This window comes from Syngnathus leptorhynchus, chromosome 7, assembly GCF_054491065.1.
Source record: "Syngnathus leptorhynchus isolate UIUO chromosome 7, UIUO_Slep, whole genome shotgun sequence".
Taxonomy (NCBI): Eukaryota; Metazoa; Chordata; class Actinopteri; order Syngnathiformes; family Syngnathidae; genus Syngnathus; species Syngnathus leptorhynchus.
The window spans coordinates 11,067,662-11,093,282 of record NC_141201.1 but is presented as its reverse complement, the minus strand read 5'-3'; the positions used below and the strand labels follow the sequence as shown (position 1 = coordinate 11,093,282).

General features: G+C 39.1%; 1 protein-coding gene across 1 annotated transcript; it reads right to left on the bottom strand.

The window, feature by feature from the left end:
• Positions 1–3: 3 nt before the first annotated feature.
• Positions 4–24,759, bottom strand: slco1c1 (solute carrier organic anion transporter family, member 1C1). Its single transcript, XM_085916245.1, has 15 exons — positions 24,682–24,759; positions 19,702–19,871; positions 16,763–16,904; positions 12,698–12,830; positions 12,493–12,614; positions 12,271–12,417; positions 11,429–11,527; positions 10,618–10,860; positions 10,258–10,422; positions 9,956–10,151; positions 9,658–9,823; positions 7,787–7,959; positions 3,131–3,195; positions 2,761–2,878; positions 4–2,677 (listed from the first exon to the last, which is right to left on the bottom strand). Exons 2-15 carry the CDS (start codon positions 19,795–19,797, stop codon positions 2,440–2,442), a joined length of 2,103 nt encoding a protein of 700 aa, XP_085772371.1. The 5' UTR covers positions 19,798–19,871; positions 24,682–24,759; the 3' UTR covers positions 4–2,439.
• Between the last annotated feature and the right edge of the window lie 862 nt (positions 24,760–25,621).

Below are 25,621 nucleotides of genomic sequence, written 5' to 3'. Positions count from 1 at the left end.
TATTCAAAGTTTTATTACTTGCAAGGTATTTTTTTTCTTGGCATTTTTACAAAAATAATCCATAATAAAAATTAAATACATTCTGATTTTTATAATCCAAGTAATTTTTTTTCTGCTAAACTTCATTGCTGCTCTTCTGTCTGTACTTAATACTTGTGCCTGACACAGCTGAATTCAAAAGGCAAGTAGTCACAATTCAGTTGAACCTCCCATTAGGTTATACAGCATGTATCCTCCGTAGTGATAGTCATACAAAACAATGTCTACATATTTGAGAATATTATATAGATATTTTGAATTTACCTTTGCTAAGTATATAAGGAGGATATTTTGTTTTCCCCAAGAAAGAAATATAGTAAACAACTGAGAACATATGTCTGTTGAGTTTAATCATCACTTTCTCCACACACACACGCACACAACCCCCCCCCTCCTCCCCAAAAAACATCACAAAAAGTCACGAGTGTAAAGTCTGACAATGTCGAGGTAGAGCTAAATACATATTAACAATACATACTATGTCACGGTCGATCAATTGATCAAAAGCTGAGGGTTGATCAAAAGCCGAGGGCAATGCTTGGCACAGGTCATCCATGGAAACTACCATACGGCACAAGGCAAGCATGGCGGTAAGTGATCGCCATGGTGACTATAAATATGCCGATTTGAGGATATTAATGTACTTAGGCGGCTGTTAGCGAATCAGAGCACTCGCTAGAATTGTTGGTAAGCAGTTGAGCCATTTAATATGACAGCATTCTGTCCAATCAGTGTTATGAGTTTTGCTCTGGCAGTGCAGTGAATCACCAAACGATCTGGAATTAATGTTATGGATACGCTTAGGGCAGCTCGTTTGCCTCATGAGTCTGAGATTAAAGGTTCAAAAATTTCTTCTTACTGTGTGGAGTTCTCTTGTACTTTCCACATTTAAAAAAAGGCATGTTAGGTTAATTGAGGACTTAAAATGGATAAAACAATTAAAATTATTGTTAGAATATCCATTTTGATAGGGTTAAAGTGAAAATGCAGGAAAAAGGCCAACATTTTGATCAATTTTAGGGGCCAGGTCTCACTGACCTTGTGGGGGCGGCGGTCTTCCTTACAGGAGACACGTCTCTGATATGACATTGTATCACACACAGACTTCATATGCAGTACTGTATGTAAAACCTGCAAGGCACTTTTGGGCAGGAAACATTCAGTTTGCCTATTCTTTCAACATTACAGCACACCAACAGCCTTCACAAAGGCAGGTTTGCTACTCCAGTCAGGTTTTGCCCTATTTGTCCACTATTCGTAATGTGTAAAGTGATCACGATTGCATGGGGCCTTGGAAAATCGTATTTTGAATTTGACCCAAATCCTTGGCGGAAATTTTTGAATCGAATGTCGTTGCTACTGTTGTCTAATGCTGTCTATTTTTTTCTATTGATTTAAATTTTATTGTTTTGTTTTTTTGGTCCATTCTCTTTTCTCGGTCTCCTCTCAAAGTCTTGTACTGTCCAGCAGCATTTCCCCGAAACATACATGTTAGGGTTGATAGATTAGAGCATCACTCTAGGCAAACTGCAATGGAGGGAGGATATTAAAATTCTACGGTACAGTTGTGGTGCTGTCAGATAATCAGCCCCCACCCCCCGAATAGCATGTATACACGTTTAATTAAAAAAAAAAAAAAATAGTACAAAAGTGACTGTCAAAATATTATCAGGATAAAGTTGTAATTGAGTGTAAACTGAGTGTCTAGCATTTAGTCTAGCATTAGTATCATAAAAAAGTAATGGCCAATAGACCTTTTCAATTTTTGAGTATTAACTGCAATAAAGTTGTAATGTAAGGGCTAAAGTCAAAATACCCCAAAGTTTAAATGTTATAAAATATATACATATAAATTAATATAAAACATTTTAACTAATATGAAAGACCTGAAAAATGTACAGTACATCGTTATAAATAGAGAGAGAGAGAGATACATACGTATATGTATATATATAAATATATATATATATATATATATATACCCTGAAGAAAGCGGCAGTTCACTTTGCATGATAAAATTACAATTATGACTTTATTCTCATAATACTGACTCTTGACTTTTTCCTCTTATCATTACAACTTTATTCTACTGACCTTACAGCTTTATTCTTTCTTATAATTGTATTTCATTTCACTGTGGCATTATTATTCCTTCATACATAAAAACAGTGTTCTATCAATTTTTGTGTGGGGGGGAACAAATACATTACAAATGCAAAATATCCAACTACAGTACATGAAATCTCTCTGAAAATATGAGAATTCAGAAATATTGTCATCAGATTTATAATGATTCCCTGCAAGTGTGTGTGCGTGTGAATATAGATAAGTTTGTTCATCTGCATGTGATGAAAAGGAGGTTGGTGGTCCTCAGAGGTCATCTTTTCCCTCTCTAGGGCATCACAGTCGCGTTTCGCGGTCTGAGCCGTTTTCTGTTGTTTTTTGCAATGTCGCCGAATTTGAGATCACAAATTCTTCCTTTCTGAGCGCTTCCAGTTCTGTTCCGCCATTGGCTCGAGATCCACGAAGGGCATCTTGTTCCTCTTTCTTCAGCTGTCTACTGAGCAGGATGAAGCCCGGGATGCACATTAGAAATGAGATCGTCCGTAGGCTCAAAGTCAGGCCCAGGTAGGCGATCCTAATGGGAAAAAAATTACAAAACAATTCTACTCATGTGGAAATAACTTCAGATGCAGCATGTATTAACTGAAAGAGTTTTACCTGTACTTTGTAGTGTTGTAAATTTTACAAGCTCCTCTTCCACCGCAGCGTTTCTGACCCCATTTTAAACATGTGCTGTCAATGATTGCTCCAAAGTAAATGGGTGCCGGGATTCCGGCTGTATATAGACAGCAACATTGTTTCAGCCAACAGTGAAATGAAGTTTCAAATTTTCTACACAAACAAGTTGTAGTATTTTTTTACTCCTCTAGATGCCACTCTCTGTTCAACATTGGGCTGAAAGCACCCCTTTATTTAAACCCACAGTGCCATCTAGAGGAGTCAAAAAATAAAATTGATTCACAAAGTAAATTTGTTTCCCATCACTAATTTAAGTCGTTCACATAGAATACATTTTGAAGGACCTCACCAAGTGTATGTGTCGCTAGAGCATGGAATCCCAAGGCAAAGGATTTCAGCTGTGGTTTGATGCACCTGTAAGAAAGAGATTTGGAGTCATATATTATATATATAATTTAATATGAAATGTGGGTCTTGAAAAGAATGATGGGACTAATAACAGTATTTAAATCCTTTTTAACCTCTCCTTGTTTTCTCTTGGTCTTCTTTGAGAGTGTTGCTAGCTTTTATTTGGGGATCGTCTAAATTTTTATGTTGCGAAGTCATGACTTCCACTTGAGAGTTCAACTTCAAAATGTTCCAGTCAAAGATAAACGAAGGAATTCTGACTCACAAATGTGTGTAAACTAGTGTTTGCGTTGTTCGTGAATACTATATATCATTTCCCCGACTGCAGTGTTGACAGCGAAAGTAATATGTCTAGTTTCTATCATTGATGAAATACATTTGGCTTCAGTCAGGGTGGCTCGGTGGAACACTGGGTGGCACGTCCGCCTCACAGTTAGGAGGGTGCGGGTTTGATTCCACCTCCGGCCCTCCCTGTATGGAGTTTGCATGTTCTCCCCGTGTCCGCGTGGGTTTTCTCCGGGCACTCCGGTTTCTTCCCACATTGCAAAAGCATGCTTGGTAGGCTGATTGAGCACTCCAAATTGCCCCGAGGTGTGAGTGCGAGTGCGGATGGTTGTTCGTCTCTGTGTGCCCTGCGATTGGCTGGCAACCGGTTCAGGGTGTCCCCCGCCTACTGCCTGATGACGGCTGGGATAGGCTCCAGCACGCCCGCGATCCCCGTGGGGACAAAGCGGTACAGAAAATGGATTCTTTAAATGTCATGTGTCAATCCATGTATGTCCATCATAATGTTTCTTTTCTCCAACTACAATCTGTGACACTTTTCCTAAAAGAAGGTCAGCTCAGACAATTCAGATAATCTGTTTTCTCAAAAGACCTCAAGAACACTGTGGATATTATGAGTTTTAATAGTATAAGTTTTGGAAACAGAAGACAGTTCCTAGAAATGGCCTCATAAACAAACTAAGTGACCAGGGAAAAATTGCTACATCAAGGTCATGACAATTAATTATTATGACTGAAATTGTGCGTGCAAGGAATTTAAAGTGTAGTTGGACATGGTCGATCGTAAAAGGGAAATAAAATTATTTTAGTATACAGTAATCCCTCCTACTTCGCGGGGGTTACGTTCCAGACCCACCCGCGAAATGGGAATTTCCGCGAAATAGAAACTAGATTTTTTTGAGCTATTCTTGGAAGATATTCTATTTTTATCGCTGACATCAACCAGCTCGCTGCTAGGGGACTTTCATATCAATGGACTGTGCGCTCCGCATTCATGCCTTAGCGACGAGACTAACAGTGTATTGCTATGTCCAGATGAAGGCCACCGCCGGTGGAGAGTGTTATATCTTTACTATTTTCCAGGTTCTGATGTAGCAAGCATGGTTCGGACAACGACGTGATGGATACTGCTTTATTCCTTTCATCACAGTCAGTTCACTGGCCGTACATCGCAACACTGAACGTCCCCGTAGCTCCCCCTCCCACATCCGGGGTTTTCCCACTACGGAACATGAGTTAGTCCAAAATATACAACATCTAAATATACAACAGAGAGAACGCCCTGAAGTCACATGTGACGATAAAGTATACTGTACTGACTCTTTAATTTATTCATTTCAAAACAAGAAAACGACTTTTAAACATAAGCTATCATTATTAAAGAAAAATGAAGAAACTCAAGTGGCCGCGAAACCTCGTGAAATGATGAAATTTCTGCGATAAAATCATTAATTTATTTTTGAAAACCCGCGATACAGCGAAGCCGCGATAGTTGAAGCCGCGAAGTAGGAGGGATGACTGTAGTACCATTGAAAAATAAAGTAAAAAAGAAAACAGCTAAAATAATGTTTTTGAGCTTTCAGAGTGCACTTAGGGCAATTTTAAAACGTCCAAAAAAATCAACAATTGCTGACAACATTTCTATTCATTTCTATATCTCTATTTCTATTTCACTATCATATAACAACAATATTATCAAACCATCTGTGTCACTCCAAATCATTAAATCCATCGATCAAATTCCTCGTTCTTTATGTCAACAACGCCTCGCGTGCGCTGCAGCAATCTAGTATATAATTATGTTGTGCCGTTAACAAAGTACCAAGAAAGACGTGGGTTTGGTAAACGGCTCTTTATTTAACAAAACAAGAGTTCAACGAGCCACTAACTACTGAACTTCCAGCCACGGAGGTGGAAGAGAGCTTCATAGAATAGGAGCGGGCGTGCGTAAAAGCGATTTCCGAGCCCCATCCACCGTCCCCCGACAGCCACCCGGCCGAGCGCCAGCCCCGACTTCCATCCACGGAGGTGGAAGAGAGCTCCCGTCGAGAAGGACCGGGCGTGCGTAAAAGCCATAATAGTTTTTCAAACCTTCTGTGTCACTCCAAATCATTAAATCCTTCAAACTCTTCATCCTCCGTGTCACTCACAAACAAAGCCGCTAATGATGCCGGCAATACGTGGGGCCCTTAGTCATCTTCGTCATCCCGTGATTGAATCCTTTGCCCTTTATGTAAACAACCGCTGCGCGGCATGGGTGACGTCACTTGCAGTTCAAATGACAGTAATCCCTTGCTACATCGCGGTTCGTTTATCGCGGTTTCACTACTTTACGGATTTTTGAATTTTGAAAATGTGTGAAAAAAAATCACATATAAGTCGCTCCTGAGTATAAGTCGCCCCTCCCCCCACCCAAACTATGACAAAAAACGCAACTTATAGTCCAAAAATTACGGTATGCTCTGAATTGCTTGACAGACAATCAGAGGGCAAACTATTTTCGCACACACCCACACCGCTGGACAATCCAGTCATCTATTAACCATCTGTGGATGTTTTTAGAATGCGAAAGGAAAGTCGAGTATGAGGGAGAATAGGAAAACTACAGAGAGGCAGGCTGGAGCCTTTGAACTGTGAGGCGGATGTGCTAATCAGTCGGACAATGTTAGCAATGACAAGGAAATTAAACAGTAGCTGTTTGCACTCTGACACGAATATCACAACATCGTCTGATCTTATTTGTGAAGAGCAGAAACTGGCCTTTTAAGATTTAATGCCGATCATGTGATTACAAAGAGGCTTTAAAGAAAAAAAAAAAAAAAAAGATGGAAGATGGCCCAGTGGGATTTCCTGCTATACACAGGGATGAGAACGGCAAATATGAAAAAACACTGAAAAGTAGCCGGGGGTCTGGGGGCCGATCGGGAGTCTGGGGGGGGGTGCCATTTCAAGCTCCTTCCTCTTGATCTTTTTTAACTGTTTTTCCACAAGTGTTGGCTTTAGCAAGAGTCATTATCACGACTGGAAGCATGAGGCAGAAGCGGGTAGCAGTCCTTCCTCGTCACTTTATTAAGTGGCCTGTAGTCCACACAGAAACGCAGTCTGGTACTCTTCTTTCTGGACACCATCACCACGCCAGATGCCCACGGACTGTCGGAGGGCTCTATAATTCCTGCCTCGAGCATAGCACCGACCTCCTGATCTGCAGCCCCCTGCTAGACCAGAGGTAAGCATCGGGGCCACACCTTGACTGGTCACGTGTCCCCGGTATCGATGTGGTGCTCCACCAAGTGAGTGAGGCCCACCTCATTCTCGCTGAGGGCAAAGATGTACTCAAAGTCCCACAGCACCCACCACAACTGCTCCCGCTGCTCGACATCCAGCCCATTGCAGTTCTTCTCCCAGATGGCACGGATCGCCCCGGTCCGGTCCTCTGCTGGCTGACCAGGGGCTAAGGCATCTTCCGTCAGCGAAAGCGCCAATTGTACCACTTTCACCCTCTCCGACCAATCCTCTGCATCAGCCACCAACTCAAACTGAGCTCGATACGCTTCCCAACTTCCGTTCCCAGAAAACTTAAGCGCTTTTATTGCCAGCCACGCGAGCTCAAGGGCGCCGCCATGTTTATCTACGTTCAGCACCGCCGCTGCGTCATGACGCAGCTTTACTTGGGCGGGCTCACGATCAGGAAGGCGTGAAACACCACAAAAATGACCTTCAGAGCTGATCATATCTTGACAGAAAATACACAAAACCTTCCCTGGGACATCTACTTCACAGATATGTTCTGTCGTGCACGTGGTTATGGACTGTGTTCCGAGTTGTACAATGACGCTGTTCTCGAGCCATGCCCATCTGAAGCAGTTCTTGATCCTGTTCGGCTTGTCTATTTCCATGGCACAATCCTCATGATGGCGAAAACCTTTGCTGAGTAGGCCCTATCTAACTAAATAACTTGTCTACAAGTGATGAAAACCCAATCGCAAATTCACATTGTGAAAAAACACTAGTTCTCCGCGTAAATTAAGCTAACAAGTGGAAATGATGTGCCGAAAGTAGCGCCAAAATGCTGCCGAAAATAAGGCGGATGTTGTTACATCACTGCTGCCAAAGAGTTAGGTTTACAGAGGCAAGACGATTTCCGTACTCACAGCTTAAATTTCCATATTGACATATTGCAAAGCATTCACTCATGCGGTATCCAAATCAAACACAGCACCACCTCAGCTCTACTCACTCATCTTTAAAACCTCTACGATCAAAAGGATGAGTGACATGGAAGCTTTTTGATGAGCTTTGGCACAGGGCTGACCTGATGAGGAGCATGTAGCCCGGCGTTCCTCCCAGAGAAATGATGAAGGACGTGATGACGGAAAGAGCCAAGAAGTACGGGAACATCCTGTCGCAGTCGTCCTTATCGGGGCACTGACCTGTATGGGCTGTCAGATTACCAGCCACACCCACACAGCTACAGTTCGAGAAGACCTGGACAATAATGCATATACATGAATCATTGGAAAACAGACACACACATTTACGTTTTGTTTTACCGTAAAAAGTGATTTCTTATGGAAACTTTGGTGATGGAAGTAAAAGGTAAAAAAATACTTTTTCCTCCTCATATAACTCTATTAACCACATCTAAACTTCGGCACTTTCCGTATCAGAGCTAAAAGACCGAAATGAAGGCCAAAACATCCCACCTCCCAAAAAGAATAAAGGAAAAGAATCACACATCCCAGATTTCAGTGACCCAACTATTAGAGAGTGGAAGGTAGTTGATAACAAAATAACTGCTCAAAATTGTAAATTTCCACAGGACAACTCATGTGGCTCACTATTGTGTATGGGCTCCACGTGCTTGTATGCATTCATAACAAGGTCCTAGCATGCTCCAGACGAGAGGACGAAGAACAGCAGCTCAATTGTTACAGCTTTAAACTGATCATGTGGAGTTACGCTATGATGATTAAGTATAGGGGTGTACAGAAAAAAAATCTTTTCAAATGAGCACCAGAGTTGTTTGCTGCTCATATTTTTTTCTTGACCAACTGAGCTCTTTGATAAACTTAAGACTTGAAGCGCATCAAAGTCAAGTAGGTCCCGCGGGCCACATCTGGCTAGTCCACAATCACTGCTGCCTCTATGAAATCAAAATAGAACCTAAAATATGCTGTGCTTTTGATGTGTACAACTGTCCACAAAAAAGAAAATTGTGACGTAGGTCTTGATGTGAAAAGTTATTTATTTATTTATCTATCTATCTATCTATCTATCTATCTATCTATCTATCTATCTATCTATCTATCTATCTATCTATCTATCTATCTATCTATCTATCTATCTATCTATCTATCTATCTATCTATCTATCTATCTATCTATCTATCTATCTATCTATCTATCTATCTATCTATCTATCTATCTATCTATCTATCTATCTATCTATCTATCTATCTATCTATCTATCTATCTATCTATCTATCTATCTATCTATCTATCTATCTATCTATCTATCTATTTATTTATTTATTTATTTTTGTATGTCAGGGTCCAGGAGCTTCCTTTCTGTCCACAGGTGGCATCTGTGAGCAGGGTGGCTGAGGGTCCACGCGTGCCACTGATCAGGCTCTTCAAGGGGAGGCTCTTAAAGAGCTTTCTGTCAACAACTTGTCGCCTGAATGTTAGACGATGTTGGTCACCTCTACAGCTGTTGAAACTACGTTTCCTACTCTGCTCGCCTACGCCACGACTCCTGGCTCTCCGGTCGGCCCGTTCGCCCTCCGCCGCATACCATCAAACAATCTGACAGTGATTTTGTCTTTCAGCTCCTGGACCCCACTCGCGGATGTCCACTAAGATTCACTCCTCTCTGGCGACGCTTCACGTCCTCTCCTATCAAAGAACCAGTTCGGCCACTCCTGTTTCGGAACCCGGCTCAACTACCGAGCGTATCTCAATAAATCCTTAACAATCACTTTGGTCTCTCTGAGTTTGTTCTGCATGTGGGTCAAAACAATCGCCCGCACTATGTCAATTTATTTATTTATTCATTGGTTCATTCGTTCGTTTGTTTGTTTGTTTGTTTATACATACATTTACTTACAGTGATTGGGTTTTTTTTGGTACCCTCAACATGCCTGTTGAAGTGGTCAAGCATTTGACTTTTTACACTTTTACTTACTGTGTTTTTCCCTGAACCGGTGGAGATGGTGCAGCCAGCAAGACAGGGAGAAACAAAAGTGATTCCATTCCCCCCACAGACTGGGTCCCAATTATTTGCTGAGCAAAAACAGTTTGAGTTGCAGGTGGTGAAAAGAGAGTGTTTGTCATAAGATATGTCCTCCATGCTGGAAGAAAGAGAACAAGGCAATATGCTACTAAATACTGGTTGTGATGTGCACAGTACCAGAAACCTTCTAAACCTTCTACAATTTGACAAAAGCCAAATTTGCGGGGGTCTACTGATTTTGGCAACCCACCTGTTGTACGGAAGAGTCACTCCGGCAATTTTGGCGTTCTCACAGCTCATCAGAAAGAAAAACAGAGAAAGGACATAGCCAAGAAAAGAAGTTAGAAAAGCAAATTTGGCTGCTCCTATGATGTTCAGCTTCATCTTCTTCATTAGGAGACCACCAGAGAAAATCCCAAGTGCAACCGCTGGGATATTAATCACACCTGGAATTTGTGAACAAAACACAAAAAAAACTCACATCATCATGTATTGGTATGGAATCTATGCGTGCTATATATTGTTTGCTTATCGTACACAAATCATTCATACCCATTAGAAAGTTGGCCTTTGAGGCGGATTGTCTAAAGTGCTGTTCAATGTACTTGGGTTTGTAGGTGACCATGCCAATAAGTGAGTTGAGCTGGATGATTGTCACACACAAGTAGATCAGATAGACAGGGTGGCCCAACAGGGTCCGCAGGGTTGGAATAAAATCTGTGAAAATACATGAATAAGAGTCGATTAGATGAGTGAGTGAGTGAGTGAGTGAGTGAGTGAGTGAGTGAGTGAGTGAGTGAGTGAGTGAGTGAGTGAGTGAGTGAGTGAGTGAGTGAGTGAGTTTTTTGGTAGGAAGTGGGTGTGAGAGAGAGTGTGTGAAATATATTTAGATAAAGCCTTAGCCAGGCTCACCTTTGGCCATCTCTATGAAACTGGTGTGCTCTTCCGCTGGATACTTGTGCTTCATGGGGGCAGAGCCTTGAATAAAACTTGCCTGCTCTGGCTTTTCTGGGGTGTGAGAGCCTGGAACTGGCAGCGAGCGAGGCAGAAACCAGAATGGAATGGCAGAAAGTAAAGTGATGATGCCGGCTATGAGGTAGCCTAACCACCAGGCTCCAACCCAGCGGGAATCTGCTGGGGTTATTGTGATGGTTTCTGTTTTGGGGTAAATAGAGTGAATTAATCTTAGTCAATGTTTGATGTTTACATGTTCATGTCATGTACATTTGCTGGCACTGCATTATTATTGCTATTATTATTATTATTATTACAGCTTTGGTCTTTATACTGTTTTCTGACTTGATGACTAAAGTAACAACAAAAATTGTTATGGAGTCATTTTTAATTGAATACCTCATTAACAATTCATGTGAAGACCACGATTTCTATATGGACTGTGAGTCTTGTTTTTGCATAGCCTGTATTGACTTGCCACTTGCACTCTCTCTACAGCACTCTATTTGATTGAAAGTTGCTTTGGTTCATTAGGGTGACTGATTCTAAGCCTGAACATCTGTTCTGACTCATACTCAACTCAATGTGCGGCACTTGCATTTGTATTATTGAATATCATGTCTCAGTTTTATGAATGAGCTCTTTAGTTGAAAGTGCCAGAGGAAGAAAAAAAAATCACTTTTCATGAATTCAATTGAGTTTTTAGCTACTGTGAAAGTAAAAAATTAAAATAATACTCTCGGACCAAGTAATGTGAAAATATACGTACCCAGTTTTACAAATCCAATGTCCACGTAAATTTTTGCACATAAAGAGCCCAACAGGTAGCCAAAGACAGGCCCCACCACAGAGATGGTCTGCACACAGCCTAGAACACCATAAATACACTTGAGAAATGTGGTAGGCAAAGTTGAACACAGGCAAAGACCATCAACATCCATTAAATATCGAATACGGGCAAAATTTAATGGTGAACGAAATATTAGTGTTGTTAATGGAGGCTAATACCTATAATCATACCGTTTTGGTTTAACAAGGATAATCCATAGATCAAGTAGGAGCACGCACTTCTAACCAGATGTAGTGATTAAAAATAGAATAGAGTAATCGAGAGTGCAAAAGACCCAGTGCAAATGCAACCAAGCCATCTAGTAGTGAATGGTGATATTACAAATTAAAATATAGAATGGACCCGTGCTATTTATGGTGAATGAATGAACGAACGAACGAACGAACGAACGAATGAATGAATAAATGAATGAAGCGGCCGCTCATTGTTGATGTGGGAGGCCTGCAGACTGCCACTATTATTATTATTATTAGTAGTAGTAGTAGTAGTAGTAGTAGTAGTAGTAGTAGTAGTAGTAGTAGTAGTAGTAGTAGTAGTAGTAGTATTAGTGTTGTTAGTATTATTATCATTTTCATGCTGCATATTTTGAGAGTAGAGTAGTATACATAACTTAAGTGTCTCCAGGGCACTCATGAAAAACCTCAGTTGGTTTTGGTAATCGATTAGCATTTAGAGGAGATGTACTTAAATGTTCAACCGGCCGACGAATACATGCACAGATATTGTATTCAGCGTAGATATTGAAAAATGTTTTTTCTTACCCACGTATAATGCAGCATTCTCCTCAGTAGCAAAGTCATCTATGTAGGAGATTCCAAGGGGCTGAACAGGGGTCTCTCCAATCCCTCGTAGGACATTTCCCAGGAGCACATATATCCACATGGACAAGTTGGAATCTCCTTCACATTCTGGAGAAGATTATTTTATTCCAGTACGGTACGGTGTGCGGGCAGCTGAATGTGTTGATCTGAGTAGACACAAACCTGTCACTGGCACTTGAGGTAATTTACTATCATGGCTGGGGTCAGCTGTTGAGCCGGGTAGACATGGCGACGAGGTAAGGCTTGAATTCACAACCCACTTGGCAGATGATTCAAATTCATATCTGTACATAAAGCTTAGAATGAAATCTAAGGAAAACAAGTGCCAATTTTCCATCAAAGTAGTGTACTGTAGTTCTTTACTAACCGTCCAATGATAAAGTGAGGCAGGGCAATGATTAATGTCCCGATAGACATCAGCACACATCCCATTGCAATCATCTTTGGCCGATGGAGTTTGGCACCAAAGTAACTCACAAATGCTATAACTAACAGGTTACCTGACAGAAGAGATAGGAACGGTTTGATGTGCAAATTGTTTGTATTCAAATAACAGCATCAGCCACCACTTTTATATTTCAGGAAAGCAAAATAATCTGCATTAAAAAAAATGCATGAATCTTCTAACTATGTAAAGATAATGTTTATTTGACATAACACACAGAAGAATGCACACTAATGAAGCTTATCCATTAACTAACATTTTATGTAGGTTAGCTTTGCATAATGTCAGAAAACTGGACTAAAAGCTGCATGGTCAGAAAATTTAACCAATCTAGTCCTTTGAGGGCTATGGTTACAAGCCATGCCTAATGATTTATCCTTCCTTTAAAAGATCATTACAGCGTTTCAAACAAACAGTAGGTCTTCAAGATGTTTCAAATGATTTCATGAAGCAGATGAAATGCACATAGCAGGACTAGCCAGATCAAGTGCTGCGATCTTTACAAAGATTAACTATCATAATCCCACTCCCACCAGTCCAGTCTGTAGTCTTCCTTGTACCCAAAGTCAGCTGGGAAAGCCTCCAGCTCTGAACAGGATATACAGTACAGTCCCGAGACCAAATAGCAACTTACCGTGAATAATTCAAGCTCCCTTGAAAGTGCTGACAATAGCCTATGTTAACAGTTTAAAAAATATAATATGAACTATCATGAACACACTCTAATAGCGTTTCAAAGGCTGACAAACATCTTCAACGATTGCTGAATCTTTAAAAATTCTGTACAGCTAAGCGCACAATGTAGAGTACATATATGCAGACTTCAACAATTATGATGACGATGGTGAAAATTACTTCAGCAATGCAGTATGGAGAAAAAACATGTACATGTGATTGCAAAGAAGCGCGCAGCATTTATATTGCTTCATAGGGAGGCGTGTGCTGGTTGGAAAGTCTACTGCAGAGAAGTCAGATAGCATCGTATCAGTTAGCACTCAAATGGTTTTAGTGTTGACTGACTCATAAACATTGGATCCATTGGCTAAGTGAAGATTGGTGGAGTGAACAACTAGTTTGATGGGTGGTTTTTTGTTTTTGTTTGGCGTGCTTACACTAGAATAAAATGCATACAATACACAGAATTTCCTCCTACCTCTCAAATTCAGAATTTTATTTTCTATATTTCAGAAAATTGAATACAGTGGGCATGATATTTTGTGAGCAAAAAAATAAATAAAAATGTCAGAACAGATGAATTTGTGAATGTCAAACAGCAGATATTGTATGTGGGAGGTCCACTGTTTGAAAAATGGATGGAGCTCACTCTTTTATCCATTATAATACTCTCCCACTGTGCTCTGTTTAGATTTGTACCTTCCCTTCCTCTTTGTATTCATGTTGCCCTTCCTGCCTGTGTTTCCCTGGCAACAATCCTATAGATGGAGCTGGTTGCCTTGACCACATGTGAATATCTTTAATGGGACAAAAGGGACTACATTTATGGAGTAATTCAGCTTCACGATGATGTAGGCAACCTTCTCAACTTTTGAATAAGTGTACCATGTTACAATGGAGCCTTCAAAGAGAGTTTAATGTATTATTTGAGCATGCAAGTACTCATAACGCAAATCATATTTTTCCATCAGAATAAATAGAAATGGCATTAATCAATTCTATCTCTCCATAAAACATTAACATTTTAAGGTACAAATTTATAAATAGACAAATATCACTAAAGTATTTTACTTAAAAAACATCAATCAAATATAATGTAAATAATTGAACAGTTTTTGCATCATGAATTCAGGTTTTAATAAATGATGAAGCTCCTTCTTAGCAAACAAGAAGCAGTATAAAACATATGCAAAGAAAACAGTCACAACTGCTCAGCAAACTGCACAAATACTGTGTAATAATAAAGACTGTTTATTGTTTGAATAACCTTTGCTTACACAAGGCAACATTGATTCTAGTTTTGTTAGCCTGTCTTTGCATCCATGCATTGTGACTTAGCATTAAACAAAAGGACCTTTGTGAAGCAAAGCTATATGTGATTTGTGTAATTCTCCTTGTGCTCTGTTTAATTTGACAAGAAACCAGTTTGAGGCAGGCACTTGGCCTCTTTTGAAGAAATCTTCACAATGTAACAAACTGCAGCTTCTTTGATGTATACTGCTACAGTTGAGCAAAGTAGGTTTATGCAACTGACCCAGAAACTTTGCATCCGTCTACTTAAAGTCAGCATTACTTTGCATTTTTGCAGTACTGCAAGCAAACCATTTCAGCCGTAGCCTGTACTAATAAAATTAAAAAGGTCAAATGTTTCTGTGCAACGCTCTTGTCCCCTCTTGCAAACTCATCTTGGTCAAGTATTCTTTGGTAGGTTTTTTTTTCCATGGGAAAGTAACGGACAAAATAAAATAAATAAAGTAACTACAAATTTAATTTTTTTTGTCTTAAATTGGATAGAAGGTGGGATTAAATAAATCTTACTTCTTCCCACTCCTTTTCAAACAACTAGACTGCCCATTTTGTGCAGCAGATTGTTTTCTGTTTATACCTAGTATTTATACAGTCATCATTTAAATGACTTTCATCTTGTTTTTGCTTTTAATTTTTGTCTTCATTTGATTCATGATAAGAATTACCATTCAATTTGAGTGGAGACCCCGGGGACGACCCAGGACGCGCTGGAGAGACTACGTCTCTCGGCTGGCCTGGGAACGCCTTGGGATCCCCCGGGATGAGCTGGAGGAAGTGGCTGGGGAGAGGGAGGTCTGGGAGTCCCTCCTAAAGCTGCTGCCCCCGCGACCCGACCCCGGATAAGCGGAAGAAGATGAAGGTGAAGAAGAAGGTGATTCATGATATATAGTTTACATGTTTGAAACAAATAAATTCATTCATTCATTCATTTATAGGTTCATGACAATTTTACCTGATGAACATCCATGCCCATCGTGACTCATCTTATGATGTCCCAGCAACCAGTCCAATTCTGTGCCATCCTGAGCGTGTATGCACAGGACAAGCGAGATAAAAGTAATGTGAACCAACAACTTAATTCCTGGAGGTCCTGTCCTTGGCTTCATGTTTGCTTCTAATGTTTGTCTTCCGGTTTCTGTGTTCTAGTCCACATCAGCCTCGCTGTGATCCATCTGTTTATAGGTGAACTGATTGTATGACAATACCTTTTTTACCATTTTCTTTTTCTTTGCGATTTTGTTCATTGCAATTTGTTGCACTTTAAAATAACTTGGTGACCTGTATTTTCTGTTTTTGTTCATCTCCAACAATATTTGAAAGTATAGTCAACCCTCAGGGTTTGTGAATGGTCGTTTGGATATTTTATGTATATTTCACGAAAATAGTTCACACAATACACAAATAAATACGTAAATAATTGCAAATGACGTTAAACTGCCATGAACATTTCAAAGTGACAATTGCGACATCCGCTGTCAAAATACCGGTGTGACGCACATCACACTTATTTCATATCTCCACCAAATGATAAACCCGAGGACAAACAAACTCTCAACATTTCACCCACTTTGCCACTGTAGAAAATCTCTGACTGTGTGGATAACATCCATACCTAAGAGCTGAAACAGCAGCAGCGTGTGCATTTGTATTGTTTATTTTACACTTTGCCTCCTGCCAAAAATGGCAACTCACTAGAATTGTGCCATGGCTAAGGCAAAACAAAAGGACTAACTGATTAATACATGAGAGTGGACCATATTAATCTTGAGACAACAAGCAAATAGTTTCTATTCCTACCAGAAAGTGCTTGTCCTTGTTCAACATTATGACTCCCATTCTCTCCCACACACACAAGCCTGAGAAATCCTTTCTCGGTACCTTGAATAACATTATGACCCATTCCTTTTTCCAAAGAATAAAAGTGTGGGGCGAGTGGATGACGAATGCGACACGGAAGCTGGAAACAGCATCGACATGAATGTGATGACAAGCAGATTTACGCACCTATCTCAAAGCTCCCATCAATGATGCCTATTAGGTAACTGGGAATGTCAAAGCGTCTCTCCAGCTGAGTTATCGTGCTCTTCATGTAGCTCCCCGACAGAGCCTTTGCAAAATAGGCAAAGGACAGAGCCATCAGAAACATCTGAGAGGAGAATGGAAATAGATGAGGACAAATTAGATACAAGTAAAAGGGTCTTTGTATGGACATACAATGGTGCTTTTGTTTACATCAAGTGAATACAAGTAATAACCATGTTCAGATGAGTGCAAAATTTAATGAAGCTTTTACCAAGCAAATCTTTTCTGATGACAAATAACAGTTCCAATTTACCATTACGAAGATCCTTTGAAATGATTCCATGAACAAAATGATCTGTGTATGTCTGTATTGACTGTTAAAAAGGGAGCTAGATAGGATATATGGCTTGGTTTCTAATTTCTATTGGCTTCTACTGTTGTCAATCAAGAAGCCAATTAACATCACCTCTTTGGAACGTGACCCATCCTGCCTTGCCCTTTTTCGCATACTGTAGTGAGAAGAGTTGAGAGGCAGCAGTTCCAAGGTTCACTGTGAAGTGTGCCTGCATTAAAATCACCACCTGCTGAGGATGTAAAGTCTAGCCACCCCTGTTCAAATGACAGCTTTCCTTTGATAAAATAATGAGGCCAAGATGAATATTTTAAAAAACTTTTTCTACTTTTAACATCATGTATAACCTGTATGACTCAATGAGGGGGAGCTGAGAGGGAAAAGCAATGTAAAAGTAAGTGAGAGAATGTGGTCGCATAGTGTGCACAAACCCTGGGGATTTGGTCATGTTCAGAATTAACCAATCCAAAACAAATTCACGTTAAATGGGAGTCAGCACACGCTTGCCAGCATCTAAAGTGCATCTGATTAACTCCAATTAAAGTTCAAGTGTTATACAGCTAATAGCTACTAACTATTTGGAATTGACCATGAAGGTGTGCTTGGAAAAATATGAAGCATGTGATAGAACATTTGGTTTCATATGATAAACTAGCCAATTATGTACGTTAGCTTGCAAGTTGTTGACACTCACTTGCGGTAAATAAGTTTGATAATCATGTTCCATTTGAACATACCAGCATTTCAAAGTAATCAATAACGTTTTCGATGCTTTTATATTATTTTTTCCGTGAACCAGATTTTGAGATAAACTGTAGATGTTTTTGTTCTAGTAAATTGATTATTACAGTCATAGTATTGTGATTTTTACCGGTATTGTTGGCAAAAAATACAACTAAATTGAGTTATTCTGTGGTTACAAATACATATTCATACATGTTTTCTTTAAATTTATAAGATTGTGAAAATATATTCAATGACATTACCGCAAAGGTTAGACACTCCTGTATGTGATACTGTATTGATTTGTACATCACCAGTTTTGTTTGAATGAAAATTATGAGCCAAACACACTATAGTCTCAACCTATCAATGCTGGGTAAGCCAACTGGAAATGTTGGCAAATGAAGTTGGAGTGCTAATTCGTACATTTTGAGACAAATGAAACTCTTGAGCCGCATATAATCACCACTAGATTGTAACAACCTTAATTAGCAGGATTATGTGAAAACTGGTTTCCTAAATGATTGTAATCAAAGGATGATCAAGCAATCCCCTTAATTTGCATGCAGGGTAAACAAGCTGTAAAATCTACAGCAGCTTTCCTCCAGTCAGAGAATTCCGTCATGTTACAGCTCACAATGACATTGTTTGTTCCACAATGAATGACGCCCTCTAATAATATGTGTACACTTTGTTCAGAAAAAAATTCTGATCTTTTACACTTGTTTGATCAAATTCTATTACAATTTTGAAATCGTATTTCACAATTTCCTCTGACATTGGTGCATCGGAATTTGTATGCAGCGTTGCACCGTAAAATAACTCTCAAGAAAGTTGTGTTACAATAGATGTTACCCAATCTCTTTGGTACAATAAACAAAAAGTAGGTAAGTATAGGATTAAATTTGCAGGAAAATGTGCCGTGTCCCACCCAAATGTAAATAATTCTGAGAAGAAACAAAGTCTGTATTATGAGAAGCTGCTTGAACACCATTGTCTCACGTCACTTTTATCTGGGTGGAGAAGCAACAAGAGGGTTTGATCTTATTTAAAGTTCCACCAACTTTGTAAGAAGACTTTCTGCTTATTTTTTTTAAAGGTGGTTTGCCAGAGAAGGAAAGGCGAGAGTGAGATGGAAAAGCCTGAGGTGGTCTAATCACAACATCGCATGCTGTGTTCTGCCTTATTTGTCTGCTCTTTCTTTGAGGTGGACTATGGAACAAAACATTGTGAGGCAGGTAGATGGACAACAATGGAGATATAGAGTAAAACCCAGAAAAGAGCTTGCCAAATGTCAAACTGTTATACTTGAGACTTTGTTATAAAAAAAAAAAAGAAAATTACACTTAAGACCTAGTTTTAAAAAAAAAAGAGACAATCAAGTGTTTTAATAATCTGATGAATTTTCACTTAATGCAAGACTGTCCCACTTTAAATTCTGCTTAAAAGGCGCAGGCCAATAAATGCCAGCTCTGCTGTTACGTCTCGAAAGAGGCTTACATGTTTCATGATGAATAACATCCTCAAATGGGCATTCAATTGGCGCTCGAAAGGAAACATGGCCACACACTTGTTAAAAAGTGAACTAAAGTTTTCTAAATAAGACCCGCACAACATTCTTTTCTTATTCTCAACAACTACCGTGGCCAAAGATGTGAGTTTATAGACTTTCAACATTGAATTGAGAGTGTTTATACAACTAAGGCAAGTTTGGAGCAACATGTGACGCATTGACAGGATTAACAATACATTTATCGTCAGTACCTTCCTTCACAAGATCGAAACAATTAAAATTCCCCAAATAATCTCGTCTTCCATCTCATTGTGAAATAAAAACAGAACTTGCCTTAAGACTGGAGCAGGATGAAGGGCGTGTTTTTCTGGATGCATCGTCACCGCGTCGCGTCTTGTGCATAGCGCCGTGCTCTGCTCCAACCTCCATCCTCCTGAAAGGTCACTGTGTCTGCTTTTCTGTAGTCTACCAAGTGCAAATTCTTGGCACTGATGCATGCAAGCCTGTAAATGGATAATTCAAGCATGTGACCCACTTCCCTTTCTCAGCACAAACAGAAACATCCTACAGCAGGCAAAGGGGAGTACACATGAGTAAGTAGCACTGTTAAATGAAGAAGAATCACCATACATTTAGCAGACTATAACACGATACTTATTGTTTAGAAAACCAGCTCTATTCCCAAAATCGAAGCAATACTAAAATACAATTTAAAATATACAAAAATAACTATCTCCGGACTCCAGACAATTTTATTAACTTATCAATACATGTATTAGAATTGTATTTATAGGTTTCGGTAAAATACACACTTGTACAAGCCAATTTATGAAACCCATTTCAGATGTTCTGTCTTTCTTAGTTTATCAGTCTTGCCCTTTCTCTTCACCCCCACTCAGTATATTTTATCGTAGAGAGGAGTCATGTGAAGCTGTGAATGTGATGCCTCGGGGGGCAGAATTAGTGATGCCACTTCAGCATGGATAGCAAACAGAAGACGCCAACAACATTGCATGGAAGTCTGCATTTCTACACGGCTAATTATTCTGTCTTAAGGTTTTGAAGTTCTTAGCTAATTAATGGAGGTTGGTCAATATTCACATTTGATAAGCAGCAACTAGTTTAAAACAGATTACAGTGGAAGCTCGACAAGTCGTGAAAATTGTGAATTCAGTGTTTCTAGTGAAAGAGCATGGCACTGGTTATGGCAAAGATGAAACAGAATAGAAAAGCAAGATTTAGGAAATTCAGGGACTGTACTTGTTTTTCTTTTCTACATTTGTAAGTCACACTACAATATTATTATGAAACCTGAATTATTCTCGATCTGACAGTGAAGACACTTGTCTTCTCACATCCTAGGAAGGTAGTCTCTGCTTTGTCCTTGTAATCCTTTGATTTAATCAAACGGAAATCCCCCCCGCCCGTCCAAAAACCAAATTAATAATTTAATTATTTGTTAAGGTTCATACTGTCTTCTTTTTTTTTGTTTACAATTTCAAATGTAGCAGATGTTGTTGTTTTTTTACAGGGAGTAGCTGATTGTACATATGGCTGCATTCCCTGTTGAATCTGTGACATTCTAATGGGCATCACTCATCCTATCGCTGCATTTGACAAGTGGATATGGTTGCAAACTATTAAGAAGCCAATCCATGCAATACATATGCACACTCAATTCCCAAAACATGTTTGCGTTGCAAAAGTATTTCTACAAATTTGCTAGCGCTTGTTTAATCAGTTTTTACAAGCAAGTCGCACAACACTGAACCTGAGATTTGGATGGACCACAAATATTAAGGACCACAAAAGTTGGTCATCTGTACTGGGATGGGCATAATCATTCTGATTATTGTGTAATTGATTGTTGATTAATTGTTGTTTTAGCTAGGGAATAAATTGAGTTAAAATAGAATGCAAAATGGGCTGCGACCAGCAGGGTACTGTTTATTATCACGTGGGTTGCTCTGTAAAGAAGTAAAAAAATGACATCAGTTAAGATCCTCATCATTATCCAGCAAAGACTTTCCACTCGATACAATACTGGTTATGAAATTGAAATTGAGAACAAAATCACATTAAGATAATATCAAAACTCATAATTACGCATTCGGTCCCACGTGCAGTTAAATGTTCTGCTCTTGACGTTTTGTGAATCCAAATCCTCAATTCATTAAAAACACAATGAAAGAGATTCAGTGTAAATTCTTTATCCTCGCTGATCCTGCATTCGTACCACGAAAAATATGAATTAGCATAGGACGATCACATCATCAGCAACAGTCACAGCCTAATGAAAAATGCATACTCAAATCCACTCAAAGAAGCGCCCTGCTCGCGAGGAAACCTGTAAAATACAGAAACCTTTTACACGTTTATTCAACAATTAAATGCCACAAAGGTCATCCTTCAAAACCAAAGGAAAAGAAGTCAACATTTTCATTTCCGCCACTTGTCTCCAATCAGTACATTGCCAGCTTCATCAAACATCGCCTTGCATCGTTGCAGACTTTTTTTTAATCACATAACTCCCATGACACTTTGGCATTATCACAAAAAGCATAGGAATCCTAACGGAAATTAAATCTGGCATATCAAGCTGAAAACAGGATTCTTGTCACATCTCATTTAGATGCAAGCCCAAAAAGGCAACAGAGTATTCATGTGGTGTGGATTCTGAGAAAGCACCGATGCAGAAATAATAAAAAATGTAGAGTACATTTTCCTATCTGTGGATGAGTCCATTGACATGACTAATATTGCTCAGCTGATGGAGTTTGTGAATCAAAAAGGGAGTTTGTTATACAAAATAAAACATTTGTTTTTTAGTTCATATTTATGTTTTTGTTTTAAATTACACTACAGTATTTATTGCATGTGCCCAAAGAGACCAAAAATAATTGGCCCTTGAAAAAAAATGTGGCTTATAACGAAAAAAAATATTTTGGAGTTGTCATGGTGGAGGCAGTCACAAGCTCCAGATTAAGTATATTAAATTGAATTTACCAAAAGGCAAAAAGGAGACACCAAACAAATACATGGGTTTCTAAGCCTATTAACTATGAAATTAAACAACCCCCCAAAAAATTTGTGAGCTGCCTTTTTCGGAAAATGCATCTGTGAGTAAAAGGTTTTCATTGACAATGTGTTCACGAATGGCTGGCGCCCTTGCAAATATACATGAGTAGTTGAACCTAACTACTATTTAGGAGCCTTAAAAGTAGCAATCACTGGTGAGTTAGCAACCTGGGCCTTTTGCTAATTAGATTGAGAGCTTGGTTTTCGGAGTAACCTCATGCCTCGGAAGCCTTCATGGTAGTGTTCGCTGGTGGGTTAGTGACCCAGGCTTTTAGCCTGCTAGTTAGCTCATTTGACTCTTAAACAAAAGGATGTTTGTATGGGTTTGAGCCTCAAGCAGGACTGCCCTATGACCACCATTTATGGAGGTAGATTGGGGTCAAAGGTTTTGTACTTGAAAAAAGTGAATCTGAAAAAACAAGAGTTGAACCTGAAATGATGTGAATCTAAAAATATAAAACACGCAACTGAAAAAAAGAATACCTCAAATCTTGAAAAATAAATTGAGATGAAACCTGAAAATAAATAATTTATTCCAAAAAATGACCAAGGCAAGGCGACACTATTTTCAACTCGAAAAAAACTTTCAAACAACTATTTTTATTTTGAATTCATTATTCTATTTTTTAAGTTTCAAGCTCAGCACGTTTATTTTCAAATTAAAAGTTTGGTTTTTTTTCAAATACGAGTTTTGTTTTTTCAAGTACAAGACTTTGGACCCCAATCTACCTCCATAATGCACCATATACACACAAGAAACAAAAAGTGGAATCCAACTTTGCAATGAAGTGCTGCCTCCAAGAATGAATCACTTCTTAATGAGGGCTAGCATAATTGAACATTTCTCTTCCAGCTTTTACAGTACAGTATGACTTATTTTATTCATGCTACTTGGCTCTCAATAGTGAACTAGTTCATAGCTCACATGCATCGGATAAGACTACCCCCTCAAAAACATAATTTCAACTAGGCAAAATAAGGGTTGTAAAATGTGACGTAATTTAATGGACGTTTTAATAAGAGAAACAAATGAACTGTGAACAAATGTATCATAAATCTCCCTTTTTTTAAAGAAACCTATCTTCTAGGAAACCCCCAATATGAATAACAATAATTGCTTAACACATTATCTAAAACACAGTGTTTTGCATGATTATTTCGAATGCTGCAGGGCCAATTTAATGCCACTGTCATCAATTAGACAACAGTAAAATAACACCTCAGAAGCTTTTTCTTCCTTAACTCTTTATTGACTGCTCATGTGCAGTATATTTTGTAGTAGGACTCACCTGACCAGTGAAATGATTCCACACGTGATGTTCACCCTGCTAATTAATCTTATGAATGATGGGTTTATGCATTAAACCCAAAGATCCATTTTGTTATTGCCTCTGTCTAATCTTTTGTAATATAATCATTTTGTTCTAACAACTAAATTGTCGTTCTTCCGTCCGCCATCAATAAACATCACATCCTTTCTTTTGCTCCAAATTCATATGAATTGGGACATTTCCAAGGACACACTTATTTACTATATTACTAATTGTGCTGCAGACAATATAATACAGTAAATCCCAACCATGGGTGTGCTGTGACCGTGAGAGATCAGCAGGGGAAATTATGAAACCATGCAATTATTTGTCCATTATTTGCTCGTCTATCTATACCAAGTAGATGATCACACTGAGGCAGAACAATTGAATTTCCACCCTTTAAATGACAGGGGGGGACAATGAGTAAAATACCTGTTGCCATTCATAAAATAAAAAGGGCTAGTTTTCAACAATTAAACAACACGATTTTTAAGTGAATGGAGAAAGATATCATTATTTCAGTATTCATACTTTGTGTGACATTTTATTTGTTTGGTGACGCGCTTTACTTTTCTTCTAATGTAAAATGGGTGCTTTAATGGGCGCTTCAAAAATCAAGCTACAATATTACCAGTATACAATAATTGTGAATCCCGATATGATATCATATATTAATTCATCTTTAGTTATTGAATGAGACAACCGTGGGCTAAATCATGAAAAGCGACACGAGACGGATGTAAACGTGATGCCAGAGATGACGCATTCTATATGGCTTTGTCGGATGCCTGCTTTAGTTATTGAGATCATTCATGCATGCAAACCAAAGACGACTCACTCGAGAGACTAATTAAAACATTAAGTATGAAATCGTTTCCATTGCACACTGAGCTCAACTGAACTTTGAAAACAAGTCACTTACCTTCGTGACAAATTGTGATGTGCTTCCGAGATGGAGACCACAGCACAGGTAAGCTCCGGTGTTTGAAGAAAATGGGAGGAGGCGCCTGCTCTTAACTGGACTCCGGTGTTTCGGCACAGCACTGGCCAGCCTCCACTTGCAAAGATCAAGTCAAGCCAGCCTCCATTTAGATTGTCAATAAAAGTGTTACTGATACCCGATGTTACAGTAAAGCGCTGCAAAGTGTAAACGCGCTCGGATGACAAATTTCAAAATAAAAGTTGTTAATACAACGACAGAAGTTGAATGGGAGTGTGATGGTCAGGGCTCTCTTGCATTACAATTACCATTCAAGGATGATGAACAAGAAAACATCAAGTGCAAGATTTTTTTTCCATAAAATCAACTCACTCAAACTTATTGAGATACTATGTCCTGCATATTATTTCAAACCCACAAAAAAAAAACATTTGGCCTACTCAGGTTGTAGTATAGAGTAGTACGAGACTCATTATAAGTGAGCCTAAGACATGGCTACCATCTAGTGGTCATCAGTGAAATTACAATTTTGACCCCTCCATAGTTCATCACCTGTGGATTTGCATATTGACAGACTTTTTTTTCTTTTTTCCAATATATTTTCTATCCATCCATCCATCCATCCATTCATCCATCCATCCATCCATCCATCCATCCATCCATCCATCCATCCATCCATCCATCCATCCATCCATCCATCCATCCATCTTCTTCCACTTATCCGGGGTCGGGTTGCAGGGGAAGCAGCTTTAGGAGGGACTCCCAGACAATATATTTTCGTATTCTGGATTTTTGTCAAGGATTGTTTCCCCAATCTTTGAATTGTTTCCATTTGTAAAAAAACATATATGTATTTTGTGACAATTAATTAACAATCCAATCAGAGTTGCTCATTCAGACTGAAGGTACCTAATAATGATTG

Coding starts and splice junctions, on each gene's coding strand:
- slco1c1 (XM_085916245.1), bottom strand. CDS start 19,797: ATGGAGGTTGGAGCAGAGCACGGCGCTATGCACAAGACGCGACGCGGT. Junction 12,831..16,762: donor TGATGGGAGCTTTGAGATAG/GTGCGTAAATCT, acceptor CTCTTCTGTCAG/GTAACCTGTTAGTTATAGCA. Junction 7,960..9,657: donor CCGGTTCAGGGAAAAACACA/GTAAGTAAAAGT, acceptor ATTATTGTCCAG/GTCTTCTCGAACTGTAGCTG.